This window comes from Mrakia frigida (assembly GCF_051309035.1).
Source record: "Mrakia frigida strain ATCC 22029 unplaced genomic scaffold BDY24scaffold_32, whole genome shotgun sequence".
Taxonomy (NCBI): Eukaryota; Fungi; Basidiomycota; class Tremellomycetes; order Cystofilobasidiales; family Mrakiaceae; genus Mrakia; species Mrakia frigida.
Window position 1 is genome coordinate 241,817 of NW_027481249.1, and position 16,977 is coordinate 258,793.

The 16,977-nt window shown below is 55.2% G+C and overlaps 4 protein-coding genes across 4 annotated transcripts; 2 read left to right on the forward strand and 2 right to left on the reverse strand.

Moving 5' to 3' along the window:
- Positions 1-16: 16 nt before the first annotated feature.
- Positions 17-7,098, forward strand: BDY24DRAFT_365670 (uncharacterized protein). The gene is made up of 32 exons (XM_076637937.1): positions 17-211; positions 338-1,000; positions 1,066-1,291; positions 1,348-1,589; positions 1,672-2,039; positions 2,126-2,211; positions 2,299-2,380; positions 2,454-2,524; positions 2,617-2,749; positions 2,836-2,865; positions 2,953-3,340; positions 3,407-3,435; positions 3,507-3,613; positions 3,673-3,688; positions 3,755-3,933; positions 3,993-4,085; positions 4,154-4,218; positions 4,292-4,371; positions 4,445-4,529; positions 4,601-4,636; positions 4,697-4,813; positions 4,888-4,897; positions 4,960-5,206; positions 5,277-5,379; positions 5,503-5,632; positions 5,699-5,805; positions 5,873-5,919; positions 5,998-6,084; positions 6,195-6,203; positions 6,320-6,424; positions 6,525-6,650; positions 6,756-7,098. The coding sequence occupies exons 1-32, from the start codon at positions 142-144 to the stop codon at positions 6,816-6,818; spliced, it is 4,200 nt and encodes a 1,399-aa protein (XP_076493738.1). The 5' UTR covers positions 17-141; the 3' UTR covers positions 6,819-7,098.
- Positions 7,099-9,156: 2,058 nt separating this feature from the next.
- Positions 9,157-10,177, reverse strand: BDY24DRAFT_176243 (uncharacterized protein). Its single transcript, XM_076636292.1, has 3 exons — positions 9,717-10,177; positions 9,260-9,542; positions 9,157-9,166 (listed from the first exon to the last, which is right to left on the reverse strand). The coding sequence occupies exons 1-2, from the start codon at positions 10,026-10,028 to the stop codon at positions 9,384-9,386; spliced, it is 471 nt and encodes a 156-aa protein (XP_076493739.1). The 5' UTR covers positions 10,029-10,177; the 3' UTR covers positions 9,157-9,166; positions 9,260-9,383.
- Positions 10,178-10,259: 82 nt separating this feature from the next.
- On the forward strand, positions 10,260-11,245 carry BDY24DRAFT_399503 (uncharacterized protein). The gene is made up of 2 exons (XM_076641837.1): positions 10,260-10,822; positions 10,903-11,245. Exon 1 carries the CDS (start codon positions 10,602-10,604, stop codon positions 10,779-10,781), a length of 180 nt encoding a protein of 59 aa, XP_076493740.1. The 5' UTR covers positions 10,260-10,601; the 3' UTR covers positions 10,782-10,822; positions 10,903-11,245.
- A 4-nt stretch (positions 11,246-11,249) lies between these two features.
- BDY24DRAFT_399505 (uncharacterized protein) lies at positions 11,250-16,643 on the reverse strand. The gene is made up of 6 exons (XM_076641838.1): positions 16,340-16,643; positions 15,570-15,803; positions 15,030-15,435; positions 14,719-14,957; positions 13,025-14,596; positions 11,250-12,943 (listed from the first exon to the last, which is right to left on the reverse strand). Exons 1-6 carry the CDS (start codon positions 16,525-16,527, stop codon positions 11,407-11,409), a joined length of 4,176 nt encoding a protein of 1,391 aa, XP_076493741.1. The 5' UTR covers positions 16,528-16,643; the 3' UTR covers positions 11,250-11,406.
- Positions 16,644-16,977: the final 334 nt, after the last annotated feature.

Consider the following 16,977-nt stretch of genomic DNA (forward strand, 5'->3'; position numbering starts at 1 on the left):
AGCTTCATATTTCACTTTCCTCTCTCGGCTCAGCAGGCGTCTGTTCGGAGACTCAGGCGTCTCAGAGAGCCCTTAAACAACGACCACAGGCCTCCAAGGCCCTTCCTTCTCGTATACCCTCGCTCCCCTCCAACGCTGAGGATGTCTACGAGTGCAGGACCCACCAGCTCAACATCGACCTCTCAAACTATGGCAGGGAGTTCCCAGAGAGGTTTGTTTGGCTCTCTCGATTCGACCCCCTTCCTCGCTCTCTCCCCAAGCTTGAGCTCAACTCTTCCTTCTCCTTCTTCTCCCTTCTGCTTCTCCCCCGATATCGTTGTCGGTTCCTCTACCGAAGACTCCAACCTTCATCCTCCTTCACAATCCACCCTCCAAGTTCTATCTTCTCCAGCTCAAACGTCGGAGAAAGGAACGACTTTGACCAGCCGAGCTCAACGAGAAGACGAGCTCGACCTTTCCTCCTCCCTTCCTCCTCCTCCTCCTTCTACGAGTCATGCTCCCCCTTCCTCCGACTACGAACCAACCAACAACCTCCTCCTGTCCATTCCTCCTCCCAAACCCTACAACCTCCTCATCCAAAACCTGACGATCGGACTTCCCTCCTCGGTCCCCTCCAAATCGAGCTCGCTTCTTTCGCGTCTTCGTCACTCAAAGGATCACCCTCCCAAGGACGAGAATGAACCAATCGTGGCTGGGACCATTGTCAGGGGCGTCATAGGTCGATGCGAAGCTGGAGAGGTCCTCGCTATCGTAGGAGGGAGTGGGAGTGGGAAGACCACGTTGCTCAACAGCATCGGAGGGAGACTAGGAGCGAGTTTGCCGATCTTGGAGGGGGATGTGCTCTTTACGCCTGCAGGAGGAGAATGCGGAGGTCAGGTTTCGAAGGGCAGTGGTGAGAAGAGCGGTGCTGGGTATGTGTCTGCTGCTGTGGGAGGGAAGGAGGTTGGGAGAGTGTTGGGTTTCGTTCGCCAGCACGATTTCTTGCTGCCGCATCTCACTGGTGAGTCTTTCTTCTGTTCGTCCGAAGAGGACGGAAGATTTTCTGACCTTTGTGTTTCGAAACAGTCCGAGAAACACTGAGCTTCGCTGCTGCCCTTCGACTTCCCAGGAGCGTGTCGGATCAGGAGCGGACGGCTATCGTCCAGCAGACTATCGAGGAACTCGGACTCAAGGACGCTGCTGATACCATCGTCGGAGGAGCTCTTCGTAAAGGAATCTCTGGGGGAGAGCGTCGGCGACTCTCCATCGGTTGCGTCTTGGTCACCTTGCCCTCCGTTTTGATTCTCGACGAGTGAGTTCAGATCTCCCCCATTTCGACTCACGAAGCTTACTGACCATTTTGGGCAGACCTACCACCGGTCTAGACGCTTTCACCTCGCATCTCCTTCTTCAAACGCTCGGACAACTCGCCAAACGAGGACGAACGGTCGTTCTCTCCCTACATGCTCCTCGATCGGACGCGTTCGCTCTCCTCGATAGACTCATCGTCCTCAGCAAAGGAGACGTCGTATACAGTGGGAAGACGCCTGGAAGTCTGGATTGGTTCTCCGAGAGAGGGTTTCATGTTGAGAAGGGGACGAATCCGCTGGGTGAATCTTCGACGCGTCCTCGAGTTCTGATCAACTTTCGAGAGCCCGTCAAACTGACCCTTCCCGTCTTCGTCTCTTCCAGATTTCCTCATCGATGTCTCGTCGGTCGATAATCGAGATCCCCAGCTCGAAGAAGTGTCCCGAGATAGAGTCAACACTCTCGTCGCCGCCTGGAAGGTCTCCCCTCGCTCGCAATCCCAGCTCTCCGAGAAGACGAACCCCTCCGACCTCAAAAACGAACGACATCTCTCCCTCTCTCGCTCTCGATCTCGTCCGGCTGGAGTCACTCAACTCGAGGACCCGCTCTCGGAGTCGAAAGGAGACAGTCGTCGGCCGGGATGGCTTCTTCAGACGAAGGTTCTCCTCAAGAGATCCCATCTCAGCGTCTACAGAAACTACGGACAGCTCATCGGTTTCGCTATCCAGGCAGTCGTTCTCGGGGTGTTGTTGGTAGGTCCTTTGCTCCCTCTAGCTCTCGAATCCATTGATCTTCGAGCTGACCTTGGTTTCGTCTCGACGCGGCTCTTCTTCTCTAGGGATTCACGTTCTTCCAGCTTGGAGAGACTCCAGCGGATGTTCAGAGTCTCAAGAATCTCTCGTTCCAATTCGTACCTGCATACTTGTGAGTGCAAGAGACCGAGAGCTGCTCGACCCCGACGCGTTGCATTTAACGAGCTAAGAGTCCTTTCTCCCATTCCTTCCCATTCAGCTACCTCACTCAAGTCTACTGGATCTTTTCGTACTGCCAAGCTCTCGTTATCTTTGACCGAGAGAACGAGGACAACCTCTACGTGAGTAAAAAGAGAACGAGCGCGTCGACGGAAAACGCGTGCTGACTTCCTTCGCCTCCTTCCTCGCCCACAGTCTGTGGTGCCCTACGTCGTCTCCGAGTTCATCGCTATCCTCGTCCCCTCCATTCTCACCCCTGGAATCTAGTGTGTCCGCTTCTTTGATCTTGCACGTCGTCGAGCAAGTCGCTGATTGCCTTCTCCTCTTCTCTTTTTTCCCTGCTTCCTTCGTTCCTCAGCACCATCATCCTTTTCGCTATGGGGAATCTTCGACCAGATGCTTATGCTACCTCGCTATTCACCATGTTTGCTGCTGCTGTGGCCACTCAGTGGGCTACCATGGGGCTGGCACTTTTCTCGGCCAGCATCGTCGTGAGTCTTCGTCTTTTCAAGCTCCCTATCCCATGCGCAGACGCTCTTCTAGGCACATCTGACTCGTCATGCTTTATTCCCTCCAGAGAAATTTCGCTCAAGCTAGCATCATCTGCGTTCGTCTCTCTCGACGCGTCCCTTTGCATTCGATCGGACGCAAGGAGGCGCTGACCTCCCTTTCGTCCCTTCTTGACCACTAACAGAACGCACTGAGTCTCTTTCAAACTCTTTCAGCTGGATTCGTCCTCACCAACGTTCCCCCCTGGGTTAAATGGGTCAGGTGGATCGCTCCTCAGTTTTACGCCTACCGAGCGATCGCTCCCACCCTCCTCAAGGATCGACTCTTCGCTTGTGAGGGAGTCACCGGAGATGCGAGGAACCAGTGCGACGGAAACAAAATCCTCTTTGGGCTCGGAATCGACCTCAACACGAACATAGGAGTGTGGTTCGCTGGACTTCTGGGTCTCTTCCTCGTCGAGTTCTTCCTCGCCATCCTTCTCCTGCAGTTCTACCATCCCGGAGGAGTCCGAGTCGCCGGAAAGGCTGGTACAGGCCGAAGTGGGAAGGAGTCTACTGTTACGGGTGAACTCGGTCAGTGCAGAACGATCGTTGTCTGCTCTCGAACGACGTGCTGACTTTGTTCTTCGGACGGCTCAGACTTTCCGAGAGCTCGAATCGACGTTGCTGTGAGGACCTTCTGCTTCTTCCTTTCGAATCCTCTCCAGCTTTTCTCGAACTTAACTGTTTTCCGCTACAGATCCATCATCTCACCTTCAGATGGTCTCGACGAAGCCTTCGCCCTTTCTTCAACGCTGCCGAGAAGATCATCCTCAGCGACGTCTCTGCGTACTTCCCGTCTGGTGAGTCTCTCGTCCAACCATCTCCCGAGACACGAGCTGACATTAATCTTGTCTTCCAGGCGAGGTTTCTGCCATCATCGTGAGCAGCCTTCGTCCGCCTTCTCTTCGTTCCATCACCGACCTTCCTCCTCGTTTCGTTCTCTAGGGACCGTCTGGAGCGGGTAAATCGACGATCTTACAGCTTCTCGCCCATCGAGACATGAACCCAGGAACCTTCTCTTCGTTCAAGCTCGAAGGTTCGATGGCCTTCAACGGAGAAGCAGCTCCGAAGGACATCAAGTCGTCCATCGCTTTCGTCGAACAGGACGACGATTACCATCTTTCGTCAGTATCTCAGAGCTCTACCCTTCGAAATCCTTCGCTGACTTGTTCTCCCTTTACAGTGGCTTGACGGTACGCGAAACTCTTCGCTATGCAGCTCTTCTGAGGCTTCCCGAGTCGATGGATCGAAAGAAGAAGGAAGCTCGTGCCGAAGAGTGAGTACTGCTCGAGCAGACCTTACCCCTTCTTGGTCAGCTGCTGAGCTCATTTCACTATCTTTTAGGGTTCTGCTCATGCTCGGTCTCAAGGATTGTGCCGACGTCCTGGTCGGAGGAGCTCTCGTGAAAGGTGAGCGCGTCTTCCTCGCTCTCCCACCGTCCCTCGCTGAGATCTGACCTCGTATCGATTCCTTTGACCCCAGGTATCTCTGGAGGAGAGAAACGACGTCTCAGTCTTGCCGTTCAGCTCATCAACGATCCAAGCATCCTTGTCGTCGACGAAGTAAGCCCTTCGTTCTCCTCTCGTCGCGGCCTTCGTTCTCGAACCGCTGATCCCTCTCCTTTTTGCCGTGCAGCCCACCTCTGGGCTCGATTCTTTCATCGCCCAGAATGTTATGCAGTGCTTATCGGACATCGCTAAAACGGGGCGAACGGTTATCGGTGAGTTCGACTCTTCTCTTCCCTGGCCTTTGATTCGACGCGTCTGACGCTTTGTTATCTTCTGCCTTCAGCCACAATCCACCAACCTCGTTCTGACATCGTTGCAGGTAAGGAACACTCTCTCTTCAGCTGCGACTCCTCGCTTACCGTCTCGATTTATCTCTCAGCGTTCGACAACCTCTGCGTCCTTGCGAAAGGAGGTCACGTCGTCTTTTCGGGTCGAAACTCGGACTCAACGCCTTACTTCGAAGCTCAGGGCTACCCTCTTCCCTCGGAATGGTTCAGTGAGCTCGCGGCCCTCCCTTACATCTTTCAATCGCTTACAAACTGACCCCAATCTCCTCGTACGACTACAAAGATCCTGCCGAGTGAGCACTCTCCCCTTCCCGCTTTCTTCTCGGCCCTCGCTGAAAACTTCTTGCTCTTCCAGCCACATCCTCGACATCGTATCCGTCGACTCTCGACCAGGAAGGGAGGAAGCATCTCAGACGAGAGTGTCTGGTCTCATCCAGGCCTGGCGAGATCATGGCTCGAAGGCTGAGGAGTTGGACGAGTCTCGAAACGACGCGTCGAGTGGAACCGGGCTCAACCTCCCTCGCAACTCTTTCACAGCGTTTCATATCTCCATGCCGGTGGTTCTCCAGAGGATGGTGCTCAATCTTTATCGGCAACGAGAGGTGAGTCTCTGCTCTCCGATGTCGAGTTGGGCCGAACTGATCTCGTGTTTCTCCTCGACGCGTCCGTCAGGCTTTCTGGAATCGTCTCGCCCAGGCACCCCTCCTTGCCGCTCTCTTCATCCTCTTCTACACTCGCTTGACTAAGGGACCCGCCGGTGCTCAGGATAGGATTGGTTCGTCGATTCCTACTCTCGAGCACTTCGAAACAACTCGCTTCGACTCGAGCTCACCGTCTCGTCCTCTTTACCGCCTCGTCCTCCATTCCTCTATACCTCCTCTATAACTGTTTAACGAAGGTGTGACGCTTGAGAATGCCAATGCCCTCCCCTTCGTTGGACTGCTAAACGGAATCGCGATCTTCCCTCAAGACCGAGATCTCTTTTTCCACGAATACTCCTCGAGCGCTGCTTACTCGGCGGCGACATTGTGAGTGGGTATCTCTACAATCAAAACAAGACGAGCTTCGAGCTGATTTCGCCTTCTTCTATGCAGCTTGACAGCCTACACCCTCTTCGACCTCTCGATGACCGTCATGGCTGCCTTCCTTTACAGTTTGATCATGCACGTAGGGGTTGGGATGCAGACTTCGGTGCGAATCTGTGAGTTGAGATCTTTTCCTCCCCAGGACGAAGCAGTGCCGACATATACCTACTCGTTCTATCGCAGACTTTGAGTTCGCCATCTCCATCTGGAGTCTTCTGTCGTTCGGAGAGGTGAGTTTTCACGCTCGCTTTCTTTCTCGATTTCTTTCGACTCTCGCTGACCCCATCCACCTCTACTACTCCCTCCAGTCCATCGCCATCTGCTTCGCTTCCTTCGCAACTGAAATGGGACTCGCCGTCTCTCTCGTATCCACCGTTCTCGCCGTTTTGTGCCAGGTGCGTCGAACCTCCTCTCCTCTTCACTTCGTTCTTCGTTCGTCTCCTCTTCACTGACAACCTCCTCTTCTTCGTTCGTTGATCCCTCGGCTCCATCCCCTCCTTCTCAGATCTCCGGAGTAAGTCTCCTCTTCCCTCCTCCCTTCTCAACCCGACTCCTTCGTCACGACGCGTCCCATCAATCCCTGACCTCCTCCCCTTCCTACTGCCCCACTCGTCCTTGTCCTTCTTCCAGATCATCTCTCTCTCCGTCCCCGACTGGCTCGCTGGTATCGCCTGGATCACGCCCATCAAACCCGCTTCGAAGGTTCAATTCATCAACGAGTGTCGAAACCTCGTCGTAAGTTCTTGTCTCCCTTCGCTCCCTCTTCCTTTACCTTCCCCTTTCTCGACACCTTTACTCACCTCTCTGTGATTTTCCTTTCGCCGTGTCTTTTCAGTTCAACTGCGACGCCGAATCCATCTCGTCCGGAGCCTGCGTTGCGACTTCAGGGAACGAACTCCTCACGTCCCTTGGGTTTGTGGATCTTGATACGGCAAAGTTCATGGGGATCATGGTCGCTACCGTACGTCTCTCTCCCCCTCGTCTACTTCACTTCAAGCTGTCTCTATCTTTCCTTCTATGAACGCACGAGCTGACCTTCCTCCTCTCGGTTTCGTCCCTCGTTCAGACCATCGCGTGGCGAGTCATCGCGTGGGGAGCTCTCCAACTCAGGATGATCCAGAAACGGTAGTCTATTCCCCATCCATCTCCTTATCTCCAGCATTCTCGATCTGTCCCTCGTCATCAAGTCTAGACTGTGAATCTCGTTTCGTTTCGATTTCGGATGCGTCGTTCTCTTCTTTGCCTTCCTTTCCTTCCACAGTCCTTCGGTTTACTCTCTCTCTCTTTATTTCCCACTCTCGCTCCTTGTTCTCCCACTCTCCCTTGCCTTACCTAGCCCTAACTTTTAACGACCTCTCCCTCTCGATTTGCTTAACGATGCCCGGTTTTTCTTCCTCTTCCTTCCCCAGGAGACTGACTTCAAGGAGAGGGAAAAACATCGCAGACCGAGGTATTGGAGAAGACGACATACGTAAAGAGAACGGGAAAAAAAAAAGTCGAACCGAGACGAATTGATGAAACCCAGGAGAAGAAGAGAGCGAGAACAAAACGAAACGAAGGACGACGTGTAGCTCAACGGAGTCTCGAAGGCAAAGGCGCGTGAGCTCCCTTGATGGGGCTGAGGTTGATAGGGAAGCCTCCCGTGGACTGAGTTTGAACGAAAGAGAGAGAGAGAGAGAGAGAGAGGCATAATTCAGGATCAGTTTCTGAGACCTCGAGGGAAGAGTGAGTAAGAAAAGACTAGACGACACTCACGTCGTCCTGAGCCCAACTGAACTCTTTCGCCGCACCCCCAGCGTTCCCAAGCTTCCTCTTCTTCTTCTTCTCCTTCACAGGCGAATCCGTCGTTCCGTCGTCGACCTCCTCGATGGCAGCGGCGGCGGGGAGTTTCGACTTTGCGACCGTCTTCGTTGGTTTCGAAACCTCGTCGGATTCCTCGACGGCAGCTTTCCTCTTGATGACTTTGGCCTTCTTTTCGGGAAGGGGATCGGCATCGACCTTGGGTTTCTTGACGGGTTTGGAAGAGGAGGCGACGGGAGAGGCAGGTTCGTCGACGGCGGGAGTGGGTTTGGGCTTGGAGACTTTGGCTGGTTTGGCTTTGACGGCCTGGAGAGGGAAAGCAATGGGAGGTGAGATGTTAGTTCAGTTTCGAAAGGAGGGAGAAAAGATACAGCTTACCTTGGGAGCCTCGACCTCTTCCTCCTCTTCCTCGACCGCCTCCTTGTTGACGTTCGCCTTGGGTTTGGGACGAGGCTTCTTCTCCTTAGGTGCCGGTTCGTCTTCCTCGGAGACGGGATGAGGCCTCTGTGAGAAGAGAAGGGGAGCAAGGGAGGTAAAGCACAAGCGTCAGCAAAGAAACCCCCGATCGACGCGTTTCCGAGGAGACGAAAACGAACCTTCGCCTTCTCCTTCCCCTTCCCCTTCTTGGGAGCCTCAACTACCTCCTCCTCTTCCTCGTCATCGTCCATCCCTCCAGCATCAACCTCCTCCATCGCAGCTGCAAAGTCCTCTGCCTCTTCCTCGTCATCTTCTTCCTCCTCGACGACGACGGGTTTAGGTTTCGAGACCTTCTTGGGCTTGGAAGTCGACGTCGACGCGACGGGAGCTGCTTCTTTGGGAACCTTGGAGACCTTCTTGACGACGGCGAAGGGGACCTCAGGACTGGGAGGTGCTGGTCGAGCGGCGATGGTTTTCTGTTGCGGGAAGAAACGAAGGCACGGGAGGTCAGCGAAAGGATGAGAAGTGGTCGATGGGGAACGAGAAACGAGCGAACCTTGAGAGCGTAAAGCTCCTTCTCCTTGGATCGAAGAGCAGCTTCGACCCTCTTGGTCTCCTCCACCTGCTTCAGAAGCTCCTCCTCCCTCTCCTCGAGATCCACCTTCAATCGAGCCTCCGCGCCCGTCTTGGACTCCTTCTCCTTCGAGATCTGTGGAACAAAAGTCGCGTCAGCTAACACGATCTTCTCGCTGAAAGGAAAAGCTGAAGCTTACCCTCTCTCTCCCCTTCCTCACCTCCTTCTCCAGCAGCTCCACTCGATCCTCCAACTCTCGTTCCTTCTCCTCCCACGTCCTCTCGACCTTGACCCAAGCCTCCATCTCTTCTCGAGCCTTCTTCTCCTTCGCCGTAAGAGCCGAGAGCTGAGTCTTGAGGGTAGAGAGTTGAGTGGTTTGGGTCGAGGTGGTAGCGACGAGTTTGGTGTGAGAGGCTTGGAGGGAGTGGATGGTGGACTGGTTGATTCGATTCCGAGGAGAAAGAGTCAGTCCGGAGCTCTCTTTTCCAGAAGGGACGTCGACTCACCTCAGCTTCCTCTCGTTCCTTCTCCCACTTCTCCATCTCTCCACTTCGAGACTTGCCAGCTCGGTTGAGGTTCCGTTGGAGGACGACGATGTCGGATTGGAGTTGGTCGCGTTCGGCGAAGATTTCGTCCAGTTGGCGGTTGAGCTCGGCGTGAGCGGAAGCAAAGTCTTCGTTTTCGGCCTGGCAGCGACAAAAGGATTTGATCATCAGAAGGTAGAAAGGCCAGGACGTTGCTTGAAGGAAGTGAGAGCGGAAAGAGGAAAGGGAACGAACGACGAGCTCTTCGTTGAGGTAAGCGAGGTTCTCGTTCTCTCGGATGAGAGCTGCTTCTCGAGCTTGGAACAGGGAGAGCTTGTGATCTCGGGTGACTGGATGCGATAGATCAGAGAGATACGTGTTAGTTTGGGTTGAAAAAATGGGCGTGGAAGAGAGACAGAGACGCACTTCGTCCCAAGTCAGCCAACCTTCGAACCTCAAGGATCTCCTCAGCGACGTGCTGTTCGTTGGCAAGAACGGCTTGAGCTTGCTTGTAGAGAAGATCTTGTTCGTCGAGGAGCTGGCGGAAGTAGAATCAATCAAAGAAACAAGTCAGCTTATTAGAGAAGAGCTTCAGTGAGCTCGCCCTCTTCGCTTCCTCCCTTCCTCCCTCGCTCCTTCCCTTCGCTTCCTTCTCGCGCCAAAGCATCCCTCTGTACGATAGGATTCAAACTAGAAGCAGTCGTGTGCTTACCTCCCTCCTCATCTGTTCTCCTTCGTTCCTACACCTCTCCAGCTCGTTCTCTCGTTCCTTCTTGTTTCCGAGTTTCAACTTCAAGTCCTCGACCTCTCCCAACGCTTCCGACACTTTGGCTTGCATCGCCGCGTTCTCGCTTCGATGCTTCCTCTCGATGATCCCCCTCTGAGAGACGAGCTGCGCAATCTGACCCTCCATGTTGGACAGACGAGCTTTGTGAGGGCCGGGAGTGACGGGAGCGACAGGGATCGAGGAAGGATTCACTTGAGGAGAGGCGGGCAGGGGGCGAGGAGGAGTGAAGGAGGCCATCTTGCGTAAAGGAGGGAGGAGAGGATGGAGGGGAGGTAGAGAGGGAGGGTGGGTGGATGGGTGTGGGTTGAAGAGAAGAGGGGGGGGAGGGAGGGTAGAAGAGGGAGAGGGAAGGAAGGAAGGGAAGGTCGAGCTCGTTGTTGTTTGGATCCAACTTTCAAAAGAAGGTCGCGTCTCTCTCTCCTTCTCTTCTTCCCTTTTCTCTTTTTCTTGTTCTTCCTCTGCTACTGATATTCGTTTATGAGCCATCAATCAATCGAAAACCAAGAAGAAGAAAAAAGAGAGGAGAGCAGGTCAGGGAACGGCTGAGGCTATCGTACAGAAACGCGCAAAAGAGATCGAAAGCAAGAAAAGAGGAGCACAAGTAAGAGGAAAAAAGGCGAAAGGACGGCTACTGTAATAGGTAGAGGTCACCAAAAAAAAGGGGGGGAGGGAGAAGGAAGGAACGAAAAGGCTATGAAGACAAGGCAAGGCAAAGAAAGGAGCGACGGCGAGGCGGTAAACGAACAAGAGACGAGGAGCGAAGCAAGGACTGTTATTAAGTGTGAATGAGAGAGAAAACGAGACGTAGGTATGTTGGGGAAACCAAAAGATGAGAGAGAGAGAGATCAACAGCGAGATTTGGAAACTAAAAAGCAAAGAGGAGACGGAAGAGAGAGAGCTCAGTTGAGCAGTCCTCGGAACGGAAGCATCCTCCCTCCAGCGCGTCGAGCGGTGGCAAAGATGAAGGGGACGTGGGTGACGAGGGTGTAGAAGAGGACAAGAGCAAGGACGGGGGCCCAGAAGAAGACGAGCTGAAGAAAAGGGAACGAAGGAGGAGTCGTCAGTTTCGAGCCGAAAGAAAAGGGGAGGAGAGCGAAGAGAGAAGACTCACCATTCGATCCTGCTTGACCTTGCGACGCTTGACAGCGACGTGGGTGTACTCTCGATCGACGAGCTCGGTAGTCTCGGTGTAGACGGGTCTCCTCGAGGCTTTGGTGACGACGGGAGCGGCGAGAGTCGAAGGCTTTCCGGATTGCTGCGAAGACGAGAGAAACGCAAACGAAGGGTCAGCTACGGAACGTATCGAGAAGAAAAGAAGAAGTGGACGCTTGTACTCACGTCCACGAGAGCAGGGTTCCTCGACGAAGAAGCGACCGGCGACCTCCTCGACTCAACAACGTCGGCGGGAACGACGACTCCCTCGTCCTCCTCCTCCTCCTCCTCCACTCCCTCCTTCTTCAACTCCGATCCAGGCGTCGATGGAGGGCTCTGGAAGAGAGGAGGCATGCTGGGAGCATTCTCCTTCAACCACTGCGACAAAGCCCAAGGAAGAAGAGGGTAGGCGGCGACGTATTGAGCCCAAGTGGGTTGAGCGACCTCCTCGCCTCCGTCCTTCTCATTGAGCGCCTTCTCGTCCCTCGACCACGGGTTGAGTTGGCTGGGCCACTGGTGATGCGAGAAGTTGAGTTGAGGTGGGAGAGGAGGGAAGGAGGGGAAGTTGGGAGTCATGGAGGCTGGGAAGGCGAGGGTTGGGATGTCGGAGACGGAGGGGAGGTGAGGGAAGGGGAACTTCTGAGGAGGGATGGCGGAGAGGGTTCGACGGAGCCAGGATTCGACGAAGGTGGATGCGTCGGCGGGAGCGGCGACCTTCTCGTTCTCGAGGAAGAGGCCGACCGAGGGAGGAGAGGCGAGGAGAGAGGACTTCTGTGGGAAAGGAAATCGAGGTTGAAGTCAGGACGCGTCTTTCGTCGAAGAAGGATAGTGATGAAGAAGGGAAAACGAGACGAACCTCTGAGTGAACAGCAGCCTTCTGCTTGTCCATCGACGAGGAGAGAGGAGATTGAGGGATCTCGGGGTGGTGGTGAGCTGGGTAGTGTCGAATCGATCCTCCGTCCGAAAGGTACGAGTCGCCGTCTCCTCCAAAGACTTGAGCAGCGTAGATCGTCCCTTCCGTCCGTTGGGAATCGATGGAAGCTCGACGACGAAGGTAGGTCGAGGATCGAGATCTTCCTCCCGTTCCAGTCGAAGCACTCCATTTGAGAGGAAGCACGTCCTCGCTCTCGCTCTCATCGGCGTCCTCGTCCTCGTCCTCGACGGAGATCCTCGGCGACGTAGCTCTTGGAAGCTGGAGCTCGTAGTCGTCGTCGAACTCCTCGTCCGACGAAGGGTTGTCGGCGTCGATGGACCCTTCCTCCGACGAACCAAGCGAGATCCCCGAGTCCACGACGGCTCCGCTCTCCCTCCTCAGCTCTCCTCTCCTCGCCAGGAGGCTCTCGACGTCGACCTGATCCTTCTCCCGAGCGAGATCGAAGGGCGTCTTTCCATCGGCAGTGACGATCTCCTCGCTAGCTCCGGCATCAAGGAGGAGCCTCGAGCAGGCGACTCGACCGCAAAGAGCAGCCAGGGAGAGGGAGGTGTATCCGTTCTTGTCCCTCGAGTCGAGATCCGCTCCGAGGTCGATGAGGTGGGAGACGAGTCGGTGGAATCCGAGCATGACGGCGAGATGGAGAAGGGTCTGGCCTTGCTTGTTCTTGAGGGAGACGGCTCGAAGGAGACGCGACGACGACGAGGAGGAAGCCGAAGCAGCTCCTGGGACGTCCGAGGTATCGAGTTCGACGAGTCCGAGGAAGTTGATGATGGTATCCTGGAAGTTTCCTCCTCGAGATCCTGCTCCCCAAGGAAGACTGGCGAGAGCTGCTGCCGAGGTCGAAGCGGAATCGTCGACCGAACCTCGACGAGACGCGGATGGACTGTGGTAGGCGTCTCGGGAGAGGCTGTTCTGCTGGTAGCCGCTCGAGTTGCTTCCGTTGTTGGATTGAGGAGAGGAGTTGTCTGCTGGAGGAGTCTGGCCGACGATTCGGAGAGCGACGTTCTTCGCATCCTCGATTCGACCCGTCATCTTGAGTCCGACGACCTGCAGAGCGAGCTCCATCCTGAGTAGAAAACGAACGAGAGGTAGACGAGAGTCAGCGATGAATTGAAGGAAGAAGCAGAAGGACGAAGAATGAACTCACAAAGCACGATCCGACGTGTCCAAGTACGTGAAGAGCTGAAGCCCTCCCGACGGAGAACTCTGCGTCCCTCTCTCGGCCTTGAACGAAACGACGACGGGTCCCGGGCACGAGCTAGGAGGCAAGACGCACACGATGGTGTTCTCGCTCCAAAGCTGAGTGTTGGTCGCTGGCGAATCTCCAAACACGCAGGTGAGTCCTGGGACGAAGTTGGCTCCGAGGATGGTGACTTCGATTCCTCCGTGCATCGGTCCTTCTCCTGGAATGAGACGAGTGATGACAGGTTTGGGAGGTGGAGGAGGTGGAGGCGTGGGAGATTGGTAGGATGCTCGAGGAGTGGTGTTTGCGACGGGGAAGGAAGGGGGTTGGAGAGCTGGCCAGTGGACGTTGGAGAGGAGAAGGTCGGAAGTCGAGGAGGACGTCGACGCGGTGGAAGGCTCGTCTCGCTGGTGTTGGCGGTACTGCTGCTGCTGCTGCTGGAGTTGATGATGAGGAGGTTGCGAGGCGTTGTAGAGGGTTGGGGAGGGGATGGAGCTGGGAGGAGAGGCGGGGAAGGCGAAGAGGGATTCGAACGAGATGGGATCCGCCGACGAGGTGGGAGGGAGAGACGAGTGCGAGTACGACGAGAGTTCGGGGAAGTGATCGTTGGCGTCCTGCATCTGCATCCCGTTCTGTTGGAGAGAAGAACCGTAGTCGAGAAGCGAGTCGAAGGAAAGGGTGGGATCTTCCATCTGCATGTCGAATCCGTTCGACGACGACCGAAGCTGCTCCTCCGAGTCCGACGTCCTTCGAGACGTGTTCGACGACGACAACGACGACTCTGGAGGAGTGAATCCTCCTGCTCCTACTTCGAGAGATCCCTCTCCTCCGTCCATCATCTCGTCTACCAGCATCGCTCCCTCCCTCTCCCTCTCGGCGTGCTCGACGAGGTGCGAGACCAGATCCTGAGGGTTGTACGACGGCGACTGTCCGTTGGGACTCGTTCCTTGTCGACCGAGGTTCATCGCTCCTCCTACGTATCCTGGGATCGAAGGGCTGAGACGGTTGTTGGGCGTCGAGTCCTCGGACAGGAGTTGGTGTTCCGAGATGGTGGTTGGGAGGTTGAGTTGGTTGAACGTCGTCGAGCCTTGAGGAGTGAAGTTCTTCGGCGTGATGGGAGAGAGGGAGAGACCGTTCTTGATAGCTGGGGAGGAAGGAACGGACGTCGACAACGGAGTCATCGAGAGGGTGCGAGGAGTGTGGGCGACCGAGGAGGCAGTCGTCGAGGGAGAGACCTTTCTGTCGTAAGGCTTCGCCGACGAGGAAGCTGATGAACGACGACGATCTTCGTCTCCAGAGGTGGAAGACTCCCGCTTCTTGACGGCTCGACGAACGCGTCCTTTGGACGAAGCGGCGGGTGCTGCTGGAGGAGGAGGAGGGTTGGAGGGCATGATGAGGGATTTAGGGATCGAAGGCATCGAGGGTTCCGCTGGTGCTGTCTTTCCCGAGGTCTTGTGGTCGTCCGTGATCATGATAGGAGGAGTCGATCCTGAGGCGACGATGTTTCCGAGGTAGTCCTTGAGGAGGAAGGTGAGGCTGGTTGATCGACGCGTCGAAGAAAAGGAGGGGGAGAGTTCCAAAAGTCAGCGCGGGGGCGATCAAAACGAACCGAAGGGTCGAGAAGGAAGAAACGGAAATAAACCACGACAACTGCTCACAGGAATCCAACCTTCTCCCTGTGGTGCCTGCAGTAGCAAGTGACTCTCGCTGGCAAGGTGCACTCTCCTGTAGAGAAGTCGAGAACGGAGCCGCAGTTGAAGAGGACGATCTTGTGACGCTCGTCTTGGGTTCCTCCACTCGCTCCTGTCGAATCCTGAGAAGGGTAGGGAGTATCGAGTTCGGAGTCGGAGAGGGTTGGTCGAATCCTAGCGGCGAGTTTCCGTTGAGCTCGTTTGACCTGTGAAGGAGGGACGCGAAGAGGAGTCAGCAACAGAGTTGGTTCGAGAAGCAAGGGAAACGCCAACCGCACCTCTCTCGTCCTGCATCCTGCACAAGCAAACACTCGAAGACCCTTAGGTTTCTCTGAACCTTCCTCGAGCTTGACGTTGTCCTCGTCCTCCTCCTCGGTTCCCTCGGTCGCACAGTACACCTCCGTCTCGAGCCAGAGCATCTCCTCCTTGTTGGGTTCTCCCAACGCTCCTCCTTCGGCCGCGACCGACTTCCTCGACTTCCTCTTGGTAGCTGTTCCCTTCTGAAGCTTGACGTGGGAGTAGGTGTTGACGAAAGCGAGGGTGGACTCGTCCTGAGGACCGTTGGGGAAGGACGACGACGACGTGGCTTGGGTCGGAAGAGCGAGAGCGATTCGGATCTTGATCTGAGTTTCGACTCTTGATTTGGCTCCGGAAAGAGGGACTCCAGTGATGATGAGAGGAAGACTGAAGGGGTGGGATTGAAGAAGGAGTGAAAGGTGAAGGAAGAAGAGAGGTCGAAGATGAGTTGGTCAAACAAGTGGGGAAGGGTCGAGCGAGCGAGAGCTCAAGTGCGGGAAGAGAACGAAAATGGGACGTACTTCTTGAGAACGCGTGGTCCTACGTCTACGACTTGTTTCCCCGAGTGATCATCCATTCGAACGACTCCTCTTTGGGTGGGCTGAGAAGAGGGCTGGGGAGGAGGAGGAGGAGCCGAGGAGGACGAGGACGAGGGAGGGACGGTGTGAGCTGCGGGAGGGTGTTGCTGGCTGGAGTAGGAGGGGTTGGAAGGGTAGGAAGGAGCTTGATGGTGGTGGTGGTATGCAGACGAGAAGCTGAGCAGAAAAAGCAAAAAGGAAGGTCAGTCTCTCTCTCTCAGGGGTTTCTATATTCCCTCGGAGTTATGGGACAGAAAACGAGGGTGTGTACACGAAACAGAAGGGGAGGAGGGAAACGAAAGAGAGACGACAGGTCGAGCGCGGGGAACCCTTCCTTGCTACAAGAAAGGTTTCTCCGAGTTTCAAGTTGCAAGAGTACGAAGATTCTCCTTCTCGTTTAGAAGAACGAGGTGCTGCGAGCTATAGAGAAGGAGGGACGAGGGGAGGAACGAGGGTTGGAAGGGAGGAGTGCCGAGCTCTCTCCTTCGTTCGTCTTCGACTCCTCAAGTGCTCCCTTGCCGTTTCAATCTCTACATTCCCTCTTCGCATGTCCCCTCTCCTCGCAGCTACACTTCGTCTCTACGAACCCTGCTGTACTCCCAACCCGAGTATCTGGAAGAACCAACGCTCTTCCCTCGTCTGTTGGGCTCCTTCCCCTTCCCTCCTCTCGCTCCTTCTTTCCTTGACAAAGATACATAGAATTCTGAACTCACTTTTCCTCTCCTACAACGCCAACAAACCCTGGCTGACCTCCTGAAGCTTTGATCTGCGGGTGTAGTCCTGCTCGTTGGGACTGAGCGAAAGAGACGAGGTGGGAAGGGTAACCTGTTGGGGGAAGTCGTTCGTCCAGGTTCGAAGATCCAGAAGGAGAGGAGTGGTCGGAAGAAGAAGGCGAGGCCATTCTTAGGCGAACGGAAGGGAGGGGTTCCCTGAGAGGGAGAGAGAGAGAAAGAGAGGAGGAAAAGAAGGAAGGAAGAATGGATTGGAGGGAAGGAAGGAAGGAGAGATCGTGGAGGTTGGGAGGGTGAATCAATCGAATCTCGAAGGAGCGAGGAGAGGAACCAGAGGTCGTGGAGTTCTCGGGCTTGTTCGCTGAAATCTCGCAGGGACCTTCTCTGTTTCTTCTTCTTCTCTTGAATCACAGCGAGTACTTCCCGAAGGAAGAAAAAAAATCATCCTTTTCGCCAAGAGGGAAGGAAACAGAGGGGAAGGCGACTTCGACTTCGACTTCGACTCGACCCCCATCCTGTTTCCCAAGCTCCTTCCCCCCTGCCCGTCCACTTTAACCTTGCCCTCCTGTTCCCCTCCCCCCCAACGAAAGAGGAAGGTGGAGCCGAGGAACATCAAAAAA

What these genes read in the sequence shown, in the direction of transcription:
- BDY24DRAFT_365670 (XM_076637937.1), top strand. Translation starts at nt 142, where the DNA reads ATGTCTACGAGTGCAGGACCCACCAGCTCAACATCGACCTCTCAAACT. An exon ending in GACGACGATTACCATCTTTC is followed by an intron (nt 3,934 to 3,992) that starts GTCAGTATCTCA and finishes CTCCCTTTACAG; the next exon opens with TGGCTTGACGGTACGCGAAA. An exon ending in CGGAGGAGCTCTCGTGAAAG is followed by an intron (nt 4,219 to 4,291) that starts GTGAGCGCGTCT and finishes CTTTGACCCCAG; the next exon opens with GTATCTCTGGAGGAGAGAAA.
- BDY24DRAFT_176243 (XM_076636292.1), bottom strand. Translation starts at nt 10,028, where the DNA reads ATGGCCTCCTTCACTCCTCCTCGCCCCCTGCCCGCCTCTCCTCAAGTG. An exon ending in GAGAACAGATGAGGAGGGAG is followed by an intron (nt 9,543 to 9,716) that starts GTAAGCACACGA and finishes TACTTCCGCCAG; the next exon opens with CTCCTCGACGAACAAGATCT.
- BDY24DRAFT_399503 (XM_076641837.1), top strand. Translation starts at nt 10,602, where the DNA reads ATGTTGGGGAAACCAAAAGATGAGAGAGAGAGAGATCAACAGCGAGAT.
- BDY24DRAFT_399505 (XM_076641838.1), bottom strand. Translation starts at nt 16,527, where the DNA reads ATGGCCTCGCCTTCTTCTTCCGACCACTCCTCTCCTTCTGGATCTTCG. An exon ending in GGCGTTGTAGGAGAGGAAAA is followed by an intron (nt 15,804 to 16,339) that starts GTGAGTTCAGAA and finishes TTTTCTGCTCAG; the next exon opens with CTTCTCGTCTGCATACCACC. An exon ending in CAGGATGCAGGACGAGAGAG is followed by an intron (nt 14,958 to 15,029) that starts GTGCGGTTGGCG and finishes CCTCCTTCACAG; the next exon opens with GTCAAACGAGCTCAACGGAA.